At 42.8% G+C, this 17,046-nt stretch overlaps 1 protein-coding gene across 1 annotated transcript; it reads left to right on the plus strand.

Annotated features, from left to right (window-relative positions):
- Window positions 1-2,368: 2,368 nt before the first annotated feature.
- Window positions 2,369-17,046, plus strand: gpr107 (G protein-coupled receptor 107). The gene is made up of 18 exons (XM_035392272.1): window positions 2,369-2,515; window positions 3,421-3,543; window positions 3,797-3,847; window positions 3,937-4,025; window positions 4,655-4,818; window positions 5,089-5,120; window positions 6,358-6,417; window positions 6,919-7,029; window positions 8,368-8,501; window positions 8,948-9,023; window positions 10,620-10,693; window positions 11,277-11,394; window positions 11,501-11,631; window positions 12,152-12,195; window positions 12,914-12,963; window positions 13,738-13,821; window positions 14,240-14,364; window positions 15,424-17,046. The coding sequence occupies exons 1-18, from the start codon at window positions 2,420-2,422 to the stop codon at window positions 15,512-15,514; spliced, it is 1,653 nt and encodes a 550-aa protein (XP_035248163.1). The 5' UTR covers window positions 2,369-2,419; the 3' UTR covers window positions 15,515-17,046.

Raw genomic sequence — 17,046 nt, forward strand, 5'->3', positions numbered from 1 at the left:
TTTATTTTTGTAATCATTTCTATTTTGGGGGGATGATCTGTACGTTCATATTCTAAAATGTGAAAATAATGCTGCATGGACATATTGCACATTCAGTGTGTAAATGATTCAGTGTCCATTCTCTGATTAGTGTTTACATTTAGTAATTTAGCAGGAGTGTGCGTGTGCGTGTGCGTGTGCGTGTGCGTGTGCGTGTGCGTGTGCGTGTGCGTGTGCGTGTGCGTGTGCGTGTGCGTGTGCGCGCGCATGAGAGAGACAAACAGTAAAGGGGTGCAAGAGAGTGAGGCAGTGACTGTCATGACCAATGAGTTCTGTGCTTTATTTCCAGGGAACTATGGGTGTTGCACAATTTATCAAATCCACTCTCAGTACAATTGAGGCACCAAAATATCACATTATGGCAGTGAATAAAAACGGGCAATTTTACATTTTCCTGAATCAAAACATTTAGAACTGAACTGAAAACAGAAAAATGTAATAAAAAACCACATTGATTTATCACTGACATACATGTAGGTGTGCTGGTCTCTGATTGGTTAAGAATAAACTTATGAGATTTGTAGCAGAGTCACCTGACAAAGCCTAATTAAGCCTGATTTTACACTTGTAGAAGGGGCCATGTGACAAAAAAACCCACTCTTACCTAAACACTCACTGCAGCTTCTCTGCTAGAGGTGGATGGGGGACATTTAACACAGGAAACACAGTTAGAAAGACATGTATAGTGCAGTTTGATACATGTGGGGCGACAACTCAGAAGGTAAGACCGATTGTCTGGCAGTCGGAGGGTTGCCGGTTCAAACCCCGTCCTGGGCATGTCGAAGTGTCCTTGAGCAAGACACCTAACCCCTAACTGCTCAGGCGAATGAGAGGCATCAATTGTAAAGCGCTTTGGATAAAAGCACTATATAAATGCAGTCCATTTACATGTGGCTTGAGTCACTCAAACATTCAATATTTTTTAAATTTTGTTAGAGGATACTTTAACTGATCATGGCCAGGAACCTCTGACTGGATTTTTGAGTGACTGCAATGCCGAATCAAGTAAATAGTGAAGTTAAATTATTAAATGTAATTTGGAGAACAACAAACATTAACCAAGGCCTTTTGAGAGTTTTTTATTTTTTTATTTTTCTGCCACACAGTGGCCTCAAAGTGCAAAAATTATCTTCATGCAATACAGGGACATCTAGTAGATGTAAATTCAAATAATTGAAAATAGGAGCTGTAATTATTTCCCCCAAGGTAATGGTTTAGTCCCTAACAGAGCAAAATATTTTAATGTTGGTTAATGGTTTAGTTATCTTTATTTTGCCATTATGATTTGTACTTTACCTGGAGTTTTTAATAGCCTTGAATAGCCTTTGAAATATTTATTCAATGAGCTTTCCAGATAAAGGTCTCAAATTCTGGCCACTCATTACACGGTATAGAGACAAAGCATAGCAGCAATAGACTAGGCCCCTGGTACAAAGGTATTATAGACCTCACCCTGTCTGACATGTTTGCCCTTGGAAATGGAATAATAGGAAAGTGTACTGAAACAAAAATATATAAACAAAAGACAAAAGCTACAATAATTGCTGTTTTCCAATATTCCAATATATTTAGTTAAAAAATACACTCCACTCAAATATACTTTATATATATTGTATAAAGTCCAAATATTATGATACAGTTCAGACAAAACTAATTTAAACTTATAAATAATAAACCCAATACAAACCAAAGTTCATAATGTTTGTCTGTCAGAGATTTGAGTAAATTTTTTTTGTGGTTTCTTATAAGCAGTATACAACAACACACAGGGAATAAACGTCAAAAGAACAGACTAACTGCAAGCAACAGTATCACAGTAACTCCAACCTTAGAGCATCTCAGCATTAACACAAAGGCAGAAGTATAGAGATCAAGCTCACTAAGCGTTAAGCACACTTGTCCATTTTTTCTCATTGACCATCCTCCTTATCTGTCAATGCCAGCTCCTCTTTCTGCTCAAGTATCACAAACCACAGAGTACAAATGTATAAAAAGAAAGATTTGACAAATGTATTGCAGACCACAGTGAAATAAATACATAAAAAATAAGATTTGACAGTTGATTTTAAATATGCTCTCAACATACTTCATATGGGGGAAGGTATAAAATAACATTTGCTGTAGATCTGCAAAAAATAAACACATTTCCTCAATCTGCATTGTATATCGATCGTTAATCGAGTTTCTATCGTGGAAGTTCAGTTTTGCCTCATTCACTTTCTGGGGAGCTCCAATGTTTTGCCCTCATAGTACACACATGCGCAGTACATGCTTACTTCCGGTGCTTCAAGCCTGTTCTCAGCTTAGGTTGGCTGGTCGTGCTTAGAGGGCGTGTTTTCCTGTTTTCTTGCGGAAGTCAGGCTGCGGTTATCGTTCAAACATGGCGACCGACAAAAGATGGTTATTTACGGGTGTTTTGGTCATTTTTATATTAATCACAGAAAGCCATTGCAGGCTACACCATCTCGAACTTAAGGTATGTAATTGACTAGCCTATTGATTAATTTTACAAAATGACCTTGTCGGCCTAACATCTTATCTCGTTTAGCCAGTGAGATATGATTTGGGAGATTTGCAGCTAACTCTTTAGCCAGTTTGATAGAGCTGCTTGCATCGTGGTTTCGCTTCGATAGTTATAGATAAAAGCTTGATCTTATTATGTAACTTAGTTGTTGTGTAACTAAATGTTCTAACCGTGGGACGCGTGTTTCTCTTAAAATAATTTAGTAGGTCTATATGCGAGTCCTTCCCTTGCCAGTAATTTCCAATGAAGGTGACTTGCTAGTCAGCTAACGCTATCGATAGGTAATTTCGTTAGCTAGCTATTTGTGGTGATTTAAAACGCCAAGCAAATTCTATGAGGATTCTATCAAATTATGAACTACCTTGTAAAATAACGATGTCACAAATTGCCATCCCTTGTAAAAGCAGTTTGAAATTGTATTGTAACGCATAACATTAGTTGGACAGTGAGGCTGTTGGTTCGCAGGCGTTACCTAACACGGTGTTGCCTTGACGCCGTAGATTAAGATGGTTAATTTAGCTGGTGATCATAATAGCTGGTTATTAAACACTCCGGTTAATCTGGGGTTTAGCTATGTATTGACAAATGCTAATCTGAGTTGCTAGTGCTGCAATCATAGGGCATGGGAACACATGCAAGGTAATTGAAAATGTGTTTTTTCTTTCCTGTCCAGAAGGGATTTATTTTCAGAATTCACATGCAACTGGCCAAGATACGCAGGATCCATTCAAAATAGCACAATAAAGAATTGCGCTGAAAAATGTTAGCTTGCTAATGTAGCTATCTGGATATGCGGGATTGAGATGAGAGTTTTTCGTCAGCTAAATTGTTTTGTAACGTGTGGCCCTATCTCCCAGGACGACGTCCGACGGAAGGTGCATTTGAACACTTTCGGGTTCTACAAGGATGGTTACATGACTGTCAACATGAGCCGGCTGTCCCTGAGCGGAGACAGTCCTGAAAATATTGACGACTCTACGGTAAAATCAGTCCCGTGGTCGCTCACAAAAAGAATTGGAAATTGATTCTTGTTGGTCTTCCCTAGTTTATTTTCCTAGTCACTTAGGCGCATTTTAGTCTATTTATATTGGCAAAAACATTATGGTTGTGAACTGTAAACGTTAAGTTTGCTGGCAGGTTTTTGCATTCACTGCATACAGTGTGTGTGATGTTTGTTTGTGTGGAAGGTGAATCCAACGTTTTCTAAGATTCGATCTATTGCTTCTTTTAAAGATTGGATTCAGTCTAGATAGGACCAGCAGCAATGGATTCTCTACGTTTTCGGTGAGTAATAATCTAACTAACTATTTAACCATCACCCCTGGGAATTGTATTCCACTTGTTGTGACTTAATATGCGTGTCTGTCCCATAGGATGAAGATATTGACTACTGCATTCTAAAGAAGCTCCCCAGTAGTGACTTGGCGGTTGCCCTGCTGCTGATCGACTTCAATAAGAAAGTGTGAGTCTCATCAAAGCATGGGGCGGGGCCTACAGATTAACCATTTTAAAAAATTGATTTTGTTGAAGGAAGAGCTTGTCATTCCCACATATTCTGCACTCTGCTTCCGTATTAAGTCTGTCCTCTCAGCTTCATTAAGACATGAAGTTTTGGGTGGTAATATCAGTTTCCAGCGCTGTCTTACAGTACAGTGTGTCCATTGACACAGTTTTGTCCTTCACCATGGCCCTTACTTACTTTTCAGAATGAATCATTGGTATGTTTTGTTTTCACTGATAGGGATACAGAACTTTCATGGTATTGAGCATCTTGTGGGTCTATAGGATATGTGCTGTAGCTCATTACTTTCTCTGAACCCATATGCTTGCATCTCAAGATCTGAAGACGCCTTATTTTTTGGGAACAACATTTATTGTAGCAGCAAGACCACACAAGGCATGTGCCAGCCACACGCCCCAGATTTACAGTTTGCTGTAGTGTATCATATTTGGCTACAAGAAGCAAATTAGTTTTACCTAGCTAAAACCAGTGTTTGTGATACTCGCTTTCAGTAAATGAAACTCTGCCCAGTTAAATAATGTGTGTTCCCTTTTGTGTGTGTGTATGTGTGCGTGCATGCGTGAATGCAGAGTGAGGATGAAGACCTCAGCTGAGGAGAACATTTTCCCCAACATCATTTCGGGCCTTGCCAAGCCCTCCCCGGAAACAGAGGGGAAGGATCTGGAGAAAGCGGGTGAGGCTGAACCAAAACCTGAAACCAAACCTGAACCCCAGCCCACAGTCAAAGCAGATGGTAAATGGTTGTTCCTTGTCCTGTTCCTTGACCTCTACACTCATTTTTGCAAAGGGGCAGATATCAGTGGAGACATGCTGCATAAACAGCCTTATCTTTGTGTGAGTGCAGACACATCTGTGAAAGCAGACGCTCTTATCCGGAGTGACTTGTATGGCTTACGTTGTAATCTAAAGTTTCATGTGTCCGCTCTCAGTTCAGTGCTAAATGCAGCCCCTCTTTGATTTGATTTTTCAGTCCTAATACCTTTCTTTCGTTTCACAACTGCAGGTCAGAGTAAATCCAAACGAGACACTTCAGAGGTGAGCACCTGTATTTCTGTACCTGTATTTATAGTGCTGTAAAAAAAAAAAAGTTCCCTCTTCCTGATTTCCTCCATCGTCTCATATTTGTCACACTGACTATTTTCAGATCTTTGGACAAAATATTTCCCTATTAGACAAAGGGAAACTGAGTAAACGCAAAACACCTTTTTAAAATTTTGTGTCATGAAAAAAGTTATCAAACACCCATATCACTCCTGTGAAAAAGTAATTAGCCTCTTAATTACTCAAATAACCAATTAACCAAATTTAATTGATAATTATATTCAGCTGATTCGACATGACCAGGCTTGATTGCCGCCAGCCCTGTTGAATTTAAACCTCACTCTTTTTTAAAACCTTACCATCTGAGTGACGTAGTCACCATAAAGTTTCTACAAGCACACTATGCCACAGTCAAACAAAATTCTGGAAGATATGAGAAAAAAAGGGTTATAAAGCAATTTCTAAGGCTCTGGAACTCCACCAAACCACAGTGAGAGCCATTATCTCAAAATGGAGAACACTTGGATCAGTGGTGAATCTTCCCAGATTCACCTGCCAAAATTTCTTCAAGGGTGTAGCGCCAAAATGTCTAGGAAATCACGAAAGATCCCAGAAGAACATCCAAAGAACTGCAGGCCTCTCTTGCCTCAGCTAAAGCCAGTGTTCATGACTCCACAATAAGAAAGAATAGAAACAATATTAAAGTTTTGGCGTGGCCTTGTCAAAGTCCTGACGCAAACCTGATAGAGGTGTTGTGACGGGGCCTGAAATGAGCAGTTCATGCTCAAAAACCCACCAGTTTGTCTGACGAAAAGCAGTTCTGCAAAGAAAAGTGGGATAAAATTCCTCCACAGCGATGTGAAAGACTGATAGGAATAATAGGATAGGAATTATAGGAAAAGTTTGGCTGCAGTTATTGCTGCTTAAGCTGGTGAAATTATTCATTCTAAGGGGGATATTACGTTTTCACTTTGTTGATATGGGTGTTTGGTAACTTTTTTCATTAAATAAATGATCAATTTAAAAATGTCTTTTGTGTTTACACAGCTTCCCTTAGTTTAATGTTACATTTTGTCTAAAGATCTGAAACCATTCGGTGTGACAAATCTGCAATAATAGAGGAAATCAGGAAGGGGGCAAATACTTTTCATGGCACTGTTTATAACTATCTGTTTCCCACAGTCAGAGAGGCAGCATTGTTCATTCTTGTTTCTGTTTTTTTTCTTCACAGGCAAATAAGTCAGAGGTGTCTTATCCTCTGCAGCATAAGGATGGAGTCTACTCCTTCCAGGTGAGCTTCTGGGACTTTACATCTCTCCACGTTCACCAGTCAGCACTGTTTTATTATTATTATTATTATTATTATTATTATTATTATTATTATTAGTAAGTAGTAGCAGCAGTAGTGAATTCAGTAGTTCTAGCAATAGCACTAGTAGCAGTAGAAAGCGTGGTAGTACTTCGTGTTTGGTCGTATAATGCATTTCATAGTGTTCAAAATGTTTTACAAGTAAAAAGAATATAACAAAATCATTATGAAAGTAAAACGTGTGATGAGGAAATGCATTATTGCAAAATACAAATAAAGGTATTTTATTTATTTTTTTAATATGCTTTTTTTGCAATTAAAAAGGTTGTAGGCGAGTGTAGGATTATAAAAATGATTGTGGGAGTGGTCAGGAGCGTGGATGGGCGGGTAAATCTGTCCCTGTGCTGGCCCAGGTCCGCAGGCTCAGAGCCCTGTCTCGGCTGACTGCCTCCCTCTTCCTGTCGCGCCCTTTCTCACCCGTAGTTTTACTTCAACGTCACCACGGACAACCAGCAGGGCCTCTACAACCTGTACTTCCACAACTGCTACAGCAAGGAGCCCCAGACCAACGGGATGCTCCGCTTCAGCATCGAGGTAAGATCCTGTCCAGCACTTCCTGTTTCACTTCCTGTATTGATGGTGGGGAGAGTGGTTTGGTCTGTCTCGAGTCTGAATCACCTGAGCACTGCCTAGAGAACTGCAGATACTCCTGAACTTGGTATGGAGTATGAAGGCTAATGACCTTAATGTACTCTGAGCCTGACCAGTACCGTCACAGATATGGTATATACTGCAATATTTTGAATAGGTGGACGCTTAAGAAAATATAGTGACTATATTTCACAGCATTGGGGGAAAAAAAAAAAAATATATATATTTAGAGAGAGAGAGAGAGCAGTATATGCAAGCTGAAATAATTTGTACCTTTGCCCACTTGGGAAGTGGTGCAAAATCTTCTCTTATCTTAGTATTTTCAGTATATTCCAGAATATTCCGTTTCCACAACCATATGCTTGACAGTGCACGCAGCCATAATGTGCAAGTGTGGAGTAAACCAGCATGCACACTGGAACCGAGCCGCTGGCAGAAACCTCTGGGACCTGCAGCTCACAGCACAGCCGTGTCCTGCCTCATATGTTTCGCCCCTCTGGGGAAAGAAAGCTGTAGCCTATCGAGCAGTGCATTCTGGTTTGGCTGCCGTGATGTCAGAATGACCTGCCGGTGACGTTGTTGGGCACTGCCTCCCCCCCCAGTTTCGCCGTGTGTTGGACGTGCTGGTTTTTTTCTTGGTTTATTACCCAGGATTCCCCTGTTGATTGAGCGGTGGTCTGTACCTGAAAGCACTTGGCAGGTGTTTTCCACTAGCCCTGCTCCTGAGTTTGTTCAAAGTGCGCTTCTCAGAAAAATGCACCTGCGACTGCTTTGTTCTTGCCACTTAAATGCATAAAGGCAGGCTTTATCTCATCTTTGTAGAGAGAAAATATTTCAAGTGGTTTCCTTGAGTGTTTTTTGCCGAAGGAAGCCTGATTCCGAGCACTGCCAAGGATTAGTCCAAAGGGAAGCAATAAACAGCCCTCGCTCTAAATGAGCTCAAACAACCCTCCAGCAGTCACTATTTATAGCAGATAAAAAGTAGATTAAATGTGGATATTTCAGACGGAGTGCACTATTTAATTACCGGCACAATCATGTCAAAGAAATCTGTTCCACTGTTGACCTAGGAGGTTGTAGAAATGCAAGGGGTGCCAATTTGGGATTGGAGTGTATTCCGCATTGAGAGAAAAGGGGGGAAATGATTAAAAACATGTTAAAAATGAAGGTAGTAGTAGTGTGGTTGTAATGGCGCCTTTATGCAGAATTCGTCCTTCCTTCTCTGTATTGAACTCTGTCGCCCTGCTCTCCCTCCTTTGGCCCCGTGTCCCCCGGTTTCAGATCAACATCGTGGAGAAGAACCCCGAGAGCTTCCTGTCCGCGGGGGAGATCCCGCTGCCCAAGCTGTACATCATCATGTCCGTCTTCTTCTTCCTCATCGGCACGCTCTGGGTGCACGTCCTCCGAACACACAGGTCAGCACCAGGGCATTGTGGGCATTGAGTATTTCGATTTGTTTGTTTATTTTGGGGTGAATTGAGAATACTGTATGAAATATGAAAAGGTGAATCTGTCTTCCACTTAGTAATTATTTAAGGAAAAACTTTCCAAGCTTTACCCCAGAGTGCCAGTAGAGGGCAACAGATACACAGTCATTTGCACAGTACTCCTGCAGTAACTGTTAGTATAAAGAAAGATGGGAACAGTTTTTACTGTGAAAATTGAAAGAATGTATATTATTCATTAACATCACTGAATATTTAATGGCAGATGTACTAATGTTTTTAGCACAAACCTTTCGCTTTTGCATACTAAAACCTTAGCTAGCTTGTAATGTCTCAGGTGTGAGTTCTGGTACAGCACCCCCTGCCTGTGCCATAAGGACATGACGTTGCTCTAATCTGTTCTCCCGCTTCCACAGAGCTGATGTGTATAAGATCCACTGGCTCATGGCAGCTCTTCCCTTCACCAAGTCTCTGTCGCTGGTGTTCCACGCTGTGAGTACAGTCACCTTCCTCTCCCTTAACCAGGCTGCCACGGTCTGTGAATGTTTTAAGCAGTCCTCCTGCGGTCAGTTAATACTGTAAGCAGTCCTCCTGCGGTCAGTTAATACTGTAAGCAGTCCTCCTGTGGTCAGTTAATACTGTAACAGGCCCCCACGGTCAGTGAATACTGCAATGGGCGGTCAGTTAATACTGTAACCAGGCCTCCTGCGGTCAGTAGATACTGTGACCAGGCCTCCCGTGGTCAGTTAATACTGTAACCAGGCCTCCCGTGGTCAGTTAATACTGTAACCAGGCCTCTTGTCTACTTATGTTTTATTGGTGTCACATTTCAATAGTCTATTTAAATAAGCCGCTCTCATTTGGCTATTAGCTATTATCTTCAGTTCCAGTTAATAAGGAATTAACAAACCTGTCGTAGTAAGGATGACATTAGAATAATCGGTAATTTTTTTGTGTGAAGTTTCCAAAAGATAGATTTCTTTTTCAGTGACCTGCAATCTTTTTCCGGTAGGATTTTGTTTCATTCCTTTTTTATTTCAAACACTTCATTTTTTTCCTGCTGTATTCTTTAGTAGTAGTAGTAATTTTTTTAATGAATAGAAAGTTGTGTTTCCATGTAGTGTTTACCATTCAGCATTACTTGTAATCATAAGGAGCTTGAAAAGAGTTAATGCCTTGTATGCCCGTTGCCGTGCTGCCTGCCTGTCACGTAGTTTCTGCCAATCAGAGAGTGGGAGGCCTAAGTGCGTTATCCTGTCGCTATGCATCTTTCATGTTGTTGTAGGCAAAGTTAAATGGATAACGCAGTGGCTGTTTTGGGCTTCTTGCAGAGGGTCAGATTTTTCTGAGCTGCGTACAGTGTGTTCCCTGGGATCTGGGTCAAGCTCCACCTTTTTATACCTTTTTTAGTGGGACAATTCTATGCAAATCTGTGGCACGAAAGTCTTACGAAATCTTTTACATTCTTCCTCCAAGTTTATAGATTCTAGAATCCCTTATTTTAAAAATTAAGGCATTTGAACTTTATTTACAATTGTGGAGGTTTCTTGCCATATATTCGGGCTTCCATAATTTTCTGAGCCTTGAAACCCAGCATATTGCCACCCGTAGCACTGTTTATCCTGCGTACGCGTGCGCCAGTCCCCTAACGGTATCACTTCCGCGCAGTAGCTTTTTTATGACTTGTATATCTAGCATGAAGTATCGACTGCAGCAGGTTCAATAATCTACAGTCCTTTTTTGTTTTTGAATTTAATAAAATTTTTACATTAAAAATTTCTTCTCATTATTTATTTATTTTTAAGAAATTTGGCACCCAACGTTGGGCTGAATATTTCGACTTCTCGCCCTAATTTGGAGCGTCTAGTTATCTGCACCTGCAACCGAATGAGCCACCCAGTCCTTCCTAATAAAAACGCCTGGATCTTTCATAGTGACACAGGCGATCACTGTTGGAGCGCAATATGGAGTAGTGCCATTATGTTCTCCACCTTGTTTTTTTCCCCTCAAATCTGATGTCATTCACCTGTCCTGTGTTGTAAAAGACAGGCAACGGGTGTGGACCAATGAACTGTTTCTGTTTTCCAGATTGATTACTACTACATATCCAATCAGGGCTTTCCAATAGAGGGCTGGGCCGTGGTGTATTACATCACCCATCTGTGAGTCCCGCCTCCCTGCATCCTGTGGCCTTCTGCTGTCACGAGCAGTACAGCCGCAACCCACTCGAGTGCAGGTGTCTCAAAGTCCGGTCCTGGAGGGCCGCAGAGTCTGCAGGTTTAACTCCAGTCCTGGAGGGCCACAGTGTCTGCAGGTTTAACTCCAGTCCTGGAGGGCCGCAGTGTCTGCAGGTTTAACTCCAGTCCTGGAGGGCCACAGTGTCTGCAGGTTTAACTCCAGCCCTGGAGGGCCACAGTGTCTGCAGGTTTAACTCCAGTCCTGGAGGGCCACAGTGTCTGCAGGTTTAACTCCAGTCCTGGAGGGCCGCAGTGTCTGCAGGTTTAACTCCAGTCCTGGAGGGCCGCAGTGTCTGCAGGTTTAACTCCAGTCCTGCAGGGCCGCAGTGTCTGCAGGTTTAACTCCAGTCCTTTATTTTAATCAGTACACACCAGCAGACCCTGTGGTTCTCCAGGATCCAGGCTGGGAACCCCTGGTGGTAATATCTCCACTTAATCCAGAATAGACATGATGTTGTATATTTGTCAGAAATAGAACACGTATAATGGAAGGCATGTCTGTTTTCAGCCTGAAGGGGGCGCTGCTGTTCATCACCATCGCCCTGATTGGGACGGGGTGGGCCTTCGTCAAGCACATCCTGTCCGACAAGGACAAGAAGATCTTCATGATAGTCATCCCCCTGCAGGTGAGCCTGTCCGACTCGCCGAGTCTCCCTGTTGACCTTGTCTGTCACCATGGGAACCGACATGCCCTAACGACCCCCTGTGGCTCCACCCCCCCTTCGTCTGCAGGTCCTGGCCAACGTGGCCTACATCATCATCGAGTCCACGGAGGAGGGCACCACGGAGTACGGGCTATGGAAGGAGGTGCTGTTCCTGGTGGACCTGCTCTGCTGTGGAGCCATCCTGTTCCCTGTGGTCTGGTGCGTATATCTGTACTGCAGAATATATCAATATCACAGAGCTCATTATACATCTTCAGTCTACTTGTGCTGCAGTATTCAGTGTAGCATTAGATATAATACATCATCGTGTCTATGTTGTCATAAAACATTACAATGCAGTGTACATCTCTGGTATGTCTATACTGCAGTACATATCAGTTTATTACACGCAAGAATATCTAAGGATATATCTAAATGAAATTAAGGAATTGTCGTTTTTAATCTTAAAGTTTGTCAATGGTTCAAAGATGGTGTTTTCTGGAGATAAACTGCTTCATAAACTAACGAGAAGCTACAGTCCTGAATTTTTATTTTAATTTTGACTTAAACCTGAAATACGAAATCAACAAATATCACTATACAAATTCTCAACAAGTTAATCTGACCAGCAATGAATGGTGATCTTAAGGAATCACTATGAATACCGATATGGTGGTGAATAATGGAGGTAGCTGCAGCTCAGCATAGATCTGATCTGGGGTCTCTGCTCCCCCTGCAGGTCCATCAGACACCTGCAGGAGGCCTCGGCTACAGATGGGAAAGGTAAGGTAAAGGTCCTGCTCTGGTTTGGCCCAGTCTGCCGGTCATTCAGCTTATAATTCACAAAGAAACCAAATGTGGAGTTATCTACAGAGTTGTATATCGCTATTGACAACCGTGTATCCTCGGTAGAATTACATGCGTGAAGTAATGATTTGTCCTAATTAATCATAGTGGTTGTTTATCTCCCCCCCCCCCCCCCCCCCCGCATTCCCAATTTGGAATAGGTGTGAATGTCACTTCTCTAGCTTTGTTTCAGTCATTGGTGCCCTTGAACCAGGAGCCAGACCAGGGATGGGGGGGACTGATGAACACACCCACCCACACACACACACACACACACACAGTAGTTGCAATATTGATCGTAAAAATGGGAAATCATTTTTGCACCAGACGGTTGCAGACACTGCATATGAAAAGGATGTGTGGTGTCACTAGTGACTGGTGTTTTTGTGAATGGTAGATGGTGAAAATGAACAGCAAAATCTTATAGTTGGACATTTACCCAGCTATACAGCTTCTTATGTACAGGTCCTTCTAGTTTGACTCGTTCTCTGCACTTGGAAGAGTTATTCAATTTTTTTAAATTACCAGGTCCACATTGTGGATGTAAAGGGTGTGGTTTTCCTTGGTGATTGAACACCTCTCAGAGGTTCATGTTTCTGCAGCTTGTATTAATGACCTCTGATCTTTGACCTTGTGACCCCTGTCCTTTTCCCAGCTGCCATTAACCTGGCCCAGCTCAAGCTCTTCAGGCACTATTATGTGATGGTATGAGCTCTCCTCCCTCTGCACACCCGTGCGCACTCACACACACACACACACCCTCTCATGCATACACCCATATGTGCACGCACACACGCACTCATGCATACACCCATGTGTGCGCGCACACACACACACACACACACGCACACACACACACACGTGGGCACACACACACCCTCTCATGCATACACCCATGTGTGCGCACACACACACACACACACACTCATGCACACACACGTGCACACACACTCATGCACGCACACGTGCACACACACTCATGCACACACACACACACACACCCACACGCACATGCACACACGCACACACACACACACACACACACACACACCCTCTCATGCATACACCCATGTGTGCGCGCACACACACACACACACACACACACACACACACACTCATGCACGCACACGTGCACACACACACACACACACACACACACACTCATGCACGCACACGTGCACACACACACACACACACACCCACACACCCACACACACACACGCACACACACACAGGTATCCACACTCACATAGAGAACATCTCTGATTGCGGCTTGTTGCTACGTGCTTCATTGATTGCATTTCACCTCTCGCTGGGTGTGGAGTCACACAGGGTCTAACGCAGTCACTGTAAATGAGAGGCCCAGCTGCATCATCCAGAGACCTGCATAAGTGATGATTTGAGGGGAATGTGAGTGTGCTTAACTGGGTTGTGTTCCCTCTCTCTCCCCTCTTCTCTCTCTCTCTCTCTTTCTCTCAGATTGTGTGTTACATATATTTCACCCGCATCATTGCTATCCTGATAAAATTCATTGTTCCCTTCCAGTGGAAGTGGCTCTACCAGGTAAGAGGAAATCGTGGAAATTGTTGATGTCGATCGATTGATCGTGATGTTTTCAGCTCCCGGAGTAGTTTGTTGGTTGGTTGAGTGACTCATTGACTGACTGATTGCTTGATTGGTGTGTTGATATAGATACAGACATTTCTGATGTCTGGTTGGCTGGTTGGTGGCTGTGGTGTCCCGTTAACTGTTTTAAGCTCCTGGATGGGTTTGGTTGGTCTGTTTGTTGATTTATTGGTCAATTGGTGATGATGCATAAATACATTCAGTGTTTCCAGTTGCTGGATGAGTTTACTTGATTGGGTTTGAGTGCCTGATGTGTTGATTGGTTGTTTTCATTACTTTGGTGAGTGCCTGATGTGTTGATTGGTTGTTTTCATCGCTTTGGTGAGCGCCTGATGTGTTGATTGGTCGTTTTCAGCTCTTGGATGAGTTGGCCACTCTCGCCTTCTTCTTCCTGACGGGGCACAAGTTCCGCCCCGCCTCCTACAACCCCTACCTGCTCCTGTCTGTGGAGGATGACGAGGACCTGGAGATGGAAGATGTGTAAGGGCCTGGGGGGGGGGGGGGCGGAGTTACCTGCAGCGAACACCTGCACACGCCTGTCAATCAGTTCAGTCAGTCAGGTTCATTCTGTATGTAGCGCTCTTCACCAAGGTGCCCCAGAGTGCCGAACGGTTAAAAACACATCTACAGAGTACAGGAGCACGGTGCAGCTCAGCCAGTCAGAGAGAATACCAACCGCAGAACGTAAAAGCTTTTCTGTTCTGATCCGAAGGCACCATGTGACCGTCCCACCTGTTGCAGGTGAACAGTCTCAGGCGGGTTTAAAGTTTGCTATAAATTTAGTTAGTTTTTCATTTCAAAATGCTATGTGGGCGCAGAGTACACACCAGTGAGTAAGTTGTGAAGATTGGACGTTTGTCACGGAACAAAATTCTGTAACATTTAATATTTACGGCATTTCTCTTTACACATATAATTAAGTGAGGGGAGACATTATATTTTTTTGCCTCCATCTTTCTTCCTGTTTTTCTCTTTCCCTCTCAGCCTCTCTCCCTCTCTTTTCCCCTCTCCCTCCCATGTTGTTCATTTTCTTTCTCACTCCCTCTGTTCTCTCTCTTCCTCCTTTCGCAGTTGCCATCTTTAGTCTCAGTTCTTCCATAAATAACCTGTTACTGACACTGTTCTTGTTGTCACCCCCACCCCCCCATTTTGACAGGCAGAATGAGGCTGTCTCTTTATCCACTGGTTACCTAGCTGCACTTCCCTCAGATTACCTTATTCACATTCATCAGACTGTGCCATTCTGGTTCATTTACATGTGGTTATTCTGCTGAATGTTTAAAAATGATCATTTGGATATTTTTTTTCGGTGGTGGGAACTACTCCTTTTAAACTGCCAGGTCATGTGTGTGACACGCTCATGGGTACACACACACACACACAGACAGACACACACAAATGGGCATAAACACACATTCAGTCATTCCTGCATGCACACGCTCTCATACAAACACGCACAGCCACAGGAACAGTTGACGTACTCATCGTTTGCTAAGTGTGTTTGGGCTGACCACTGCTCCCTCTGCCCTTGTTTCCCAGGGTGACCACGTCATTGGGTGTGACCGAGGGAGTGAAGAAGGTGAAGAAGATTTCAAACGGGCCTTCAGAGGAGAGGGAGACCGTGGCGTGAGGGGGAGGGAAGGAGGGGACACCTCAGGACTGAACCTCAATGGCCATTAAGATTTTTTTGGCCTTTTTTTTTTTTTTTTGGAACTCGATGGGATCTTCACATGAGCTGAGACTCGCAGTGCAGACCCCTTATCCAGTACTAACCCCCCACCCATAGCCCCCGCCCTGCCCGCACACACACACACACACATAAACACACATAAACACACAAACTCACACACACACAGACACACACTCACACACACACACACACACACAAACTCACACACACACACACACACACACACACACTCACATACACACACTTAAGCATCTCCCCAGAAGAAGGAAGCATGCAGTCATACACACGATGTCTGTATAGCTGCATACATGTAAGCAAGTACCTCTGCTGTATACAACGTCGTCTGTCTTCAAAGGGATTGGGATTTTTTCCCCTCTATTTTCTTCCTTAATTTATCCGAACGCTTGGTTTTTAGAAGAAAAGTTACATTGGACTGGATTTATGTTTTTATTTATTTTCTTTTAACATTTTTATAATATATTTCAGATTCTCTCCGGATTGGTTAACCTCCATGCCTCTCTCTCCTATCACCAGATATACTCCAGTAACCATAAGAACCCAATGTGTGCACTTTATTTTTCAGCACCGGTATTGCTGCCGATACTTCGTCTAAAAGCATATTCAACTTTGTACGTGAAAAAGTGGTTCATGCACGCCGCTGCACTGGAGGCTGGGGCAGACTTCGCTAACTTGTTTTTTTTTTGTTTGTTTTTGGGTTTGCTTTTATAACTTAGCCGATTAGTACCGTTTGTGTTATTTCAGAGGAAAGGTGAGACTTTCGTTAGCTCGCGCTAGTTACTCTCTGTGGTTGAGAGCCGTTACTTAGGCTAACACCGGAGCACTGACGTTTACTGGAACCAGACACTGCAGCATTTCAGGGATACAGCCATCTTCACTCAAACTCTAAAGTGTGCTGGTACTAACGGCTACATGTTATAGGGGCATTTCGATAGCAATGTGAATATAAATGAGCCTGCTGACGAACATACAGCAATTCAAACGCTCCATTGATTTGAGTACTATGGGGTTTTCTGGTCAGGCATTCCGTCAGGTGAAACCGTTGATTTGCGTCATGGGAGCGATGACCGTGAGCAGGTGCCCTCTTGTGGCAGGCCGAGATATTGCAAACTTTAGATTGCACAGTAAATGCATGTGACAGTGCAAAACAAAATCATAATAATTTCTATCTAACCAAAATGAGAGCATTGACCAGGGTATTCTGCCTGTCTCTGGTGTGGAATTTCCTGTGTTTGGTGTCCTCGATGTACATGTTTTTTTTTTTAAATCTAACCTTTATTTGCTTATTTTTCTTTAGGTTTTTTAAATGGTTTGCATTTGTAAATAACAGTGCTTTTGTTTTTTTTTTTTTGATTTAATAAAACAATGTGACGAACATTGAAATGTGTAAATTGTAAAGCGATGAGCCGTGATCTTGTGAATGTTTGAACTTCATAAATAAGACTTGTGGAATC

The sequence above is a fragment of the Anguilla anguilla genome, chromosome 14, assembly GCF_013347855.1.
Source record: "Anguilla anguilla isolate fAngAng1 chromosome 14, fAngAng1.pri, whole genome shotgun sequence".
Taxonomy (NCBI): Eukaryota; Metazoa; Chordata; class Actinopteri; order Anguilliformes; family Anguillidae; genus Anguilla; species Anguilla anguilla.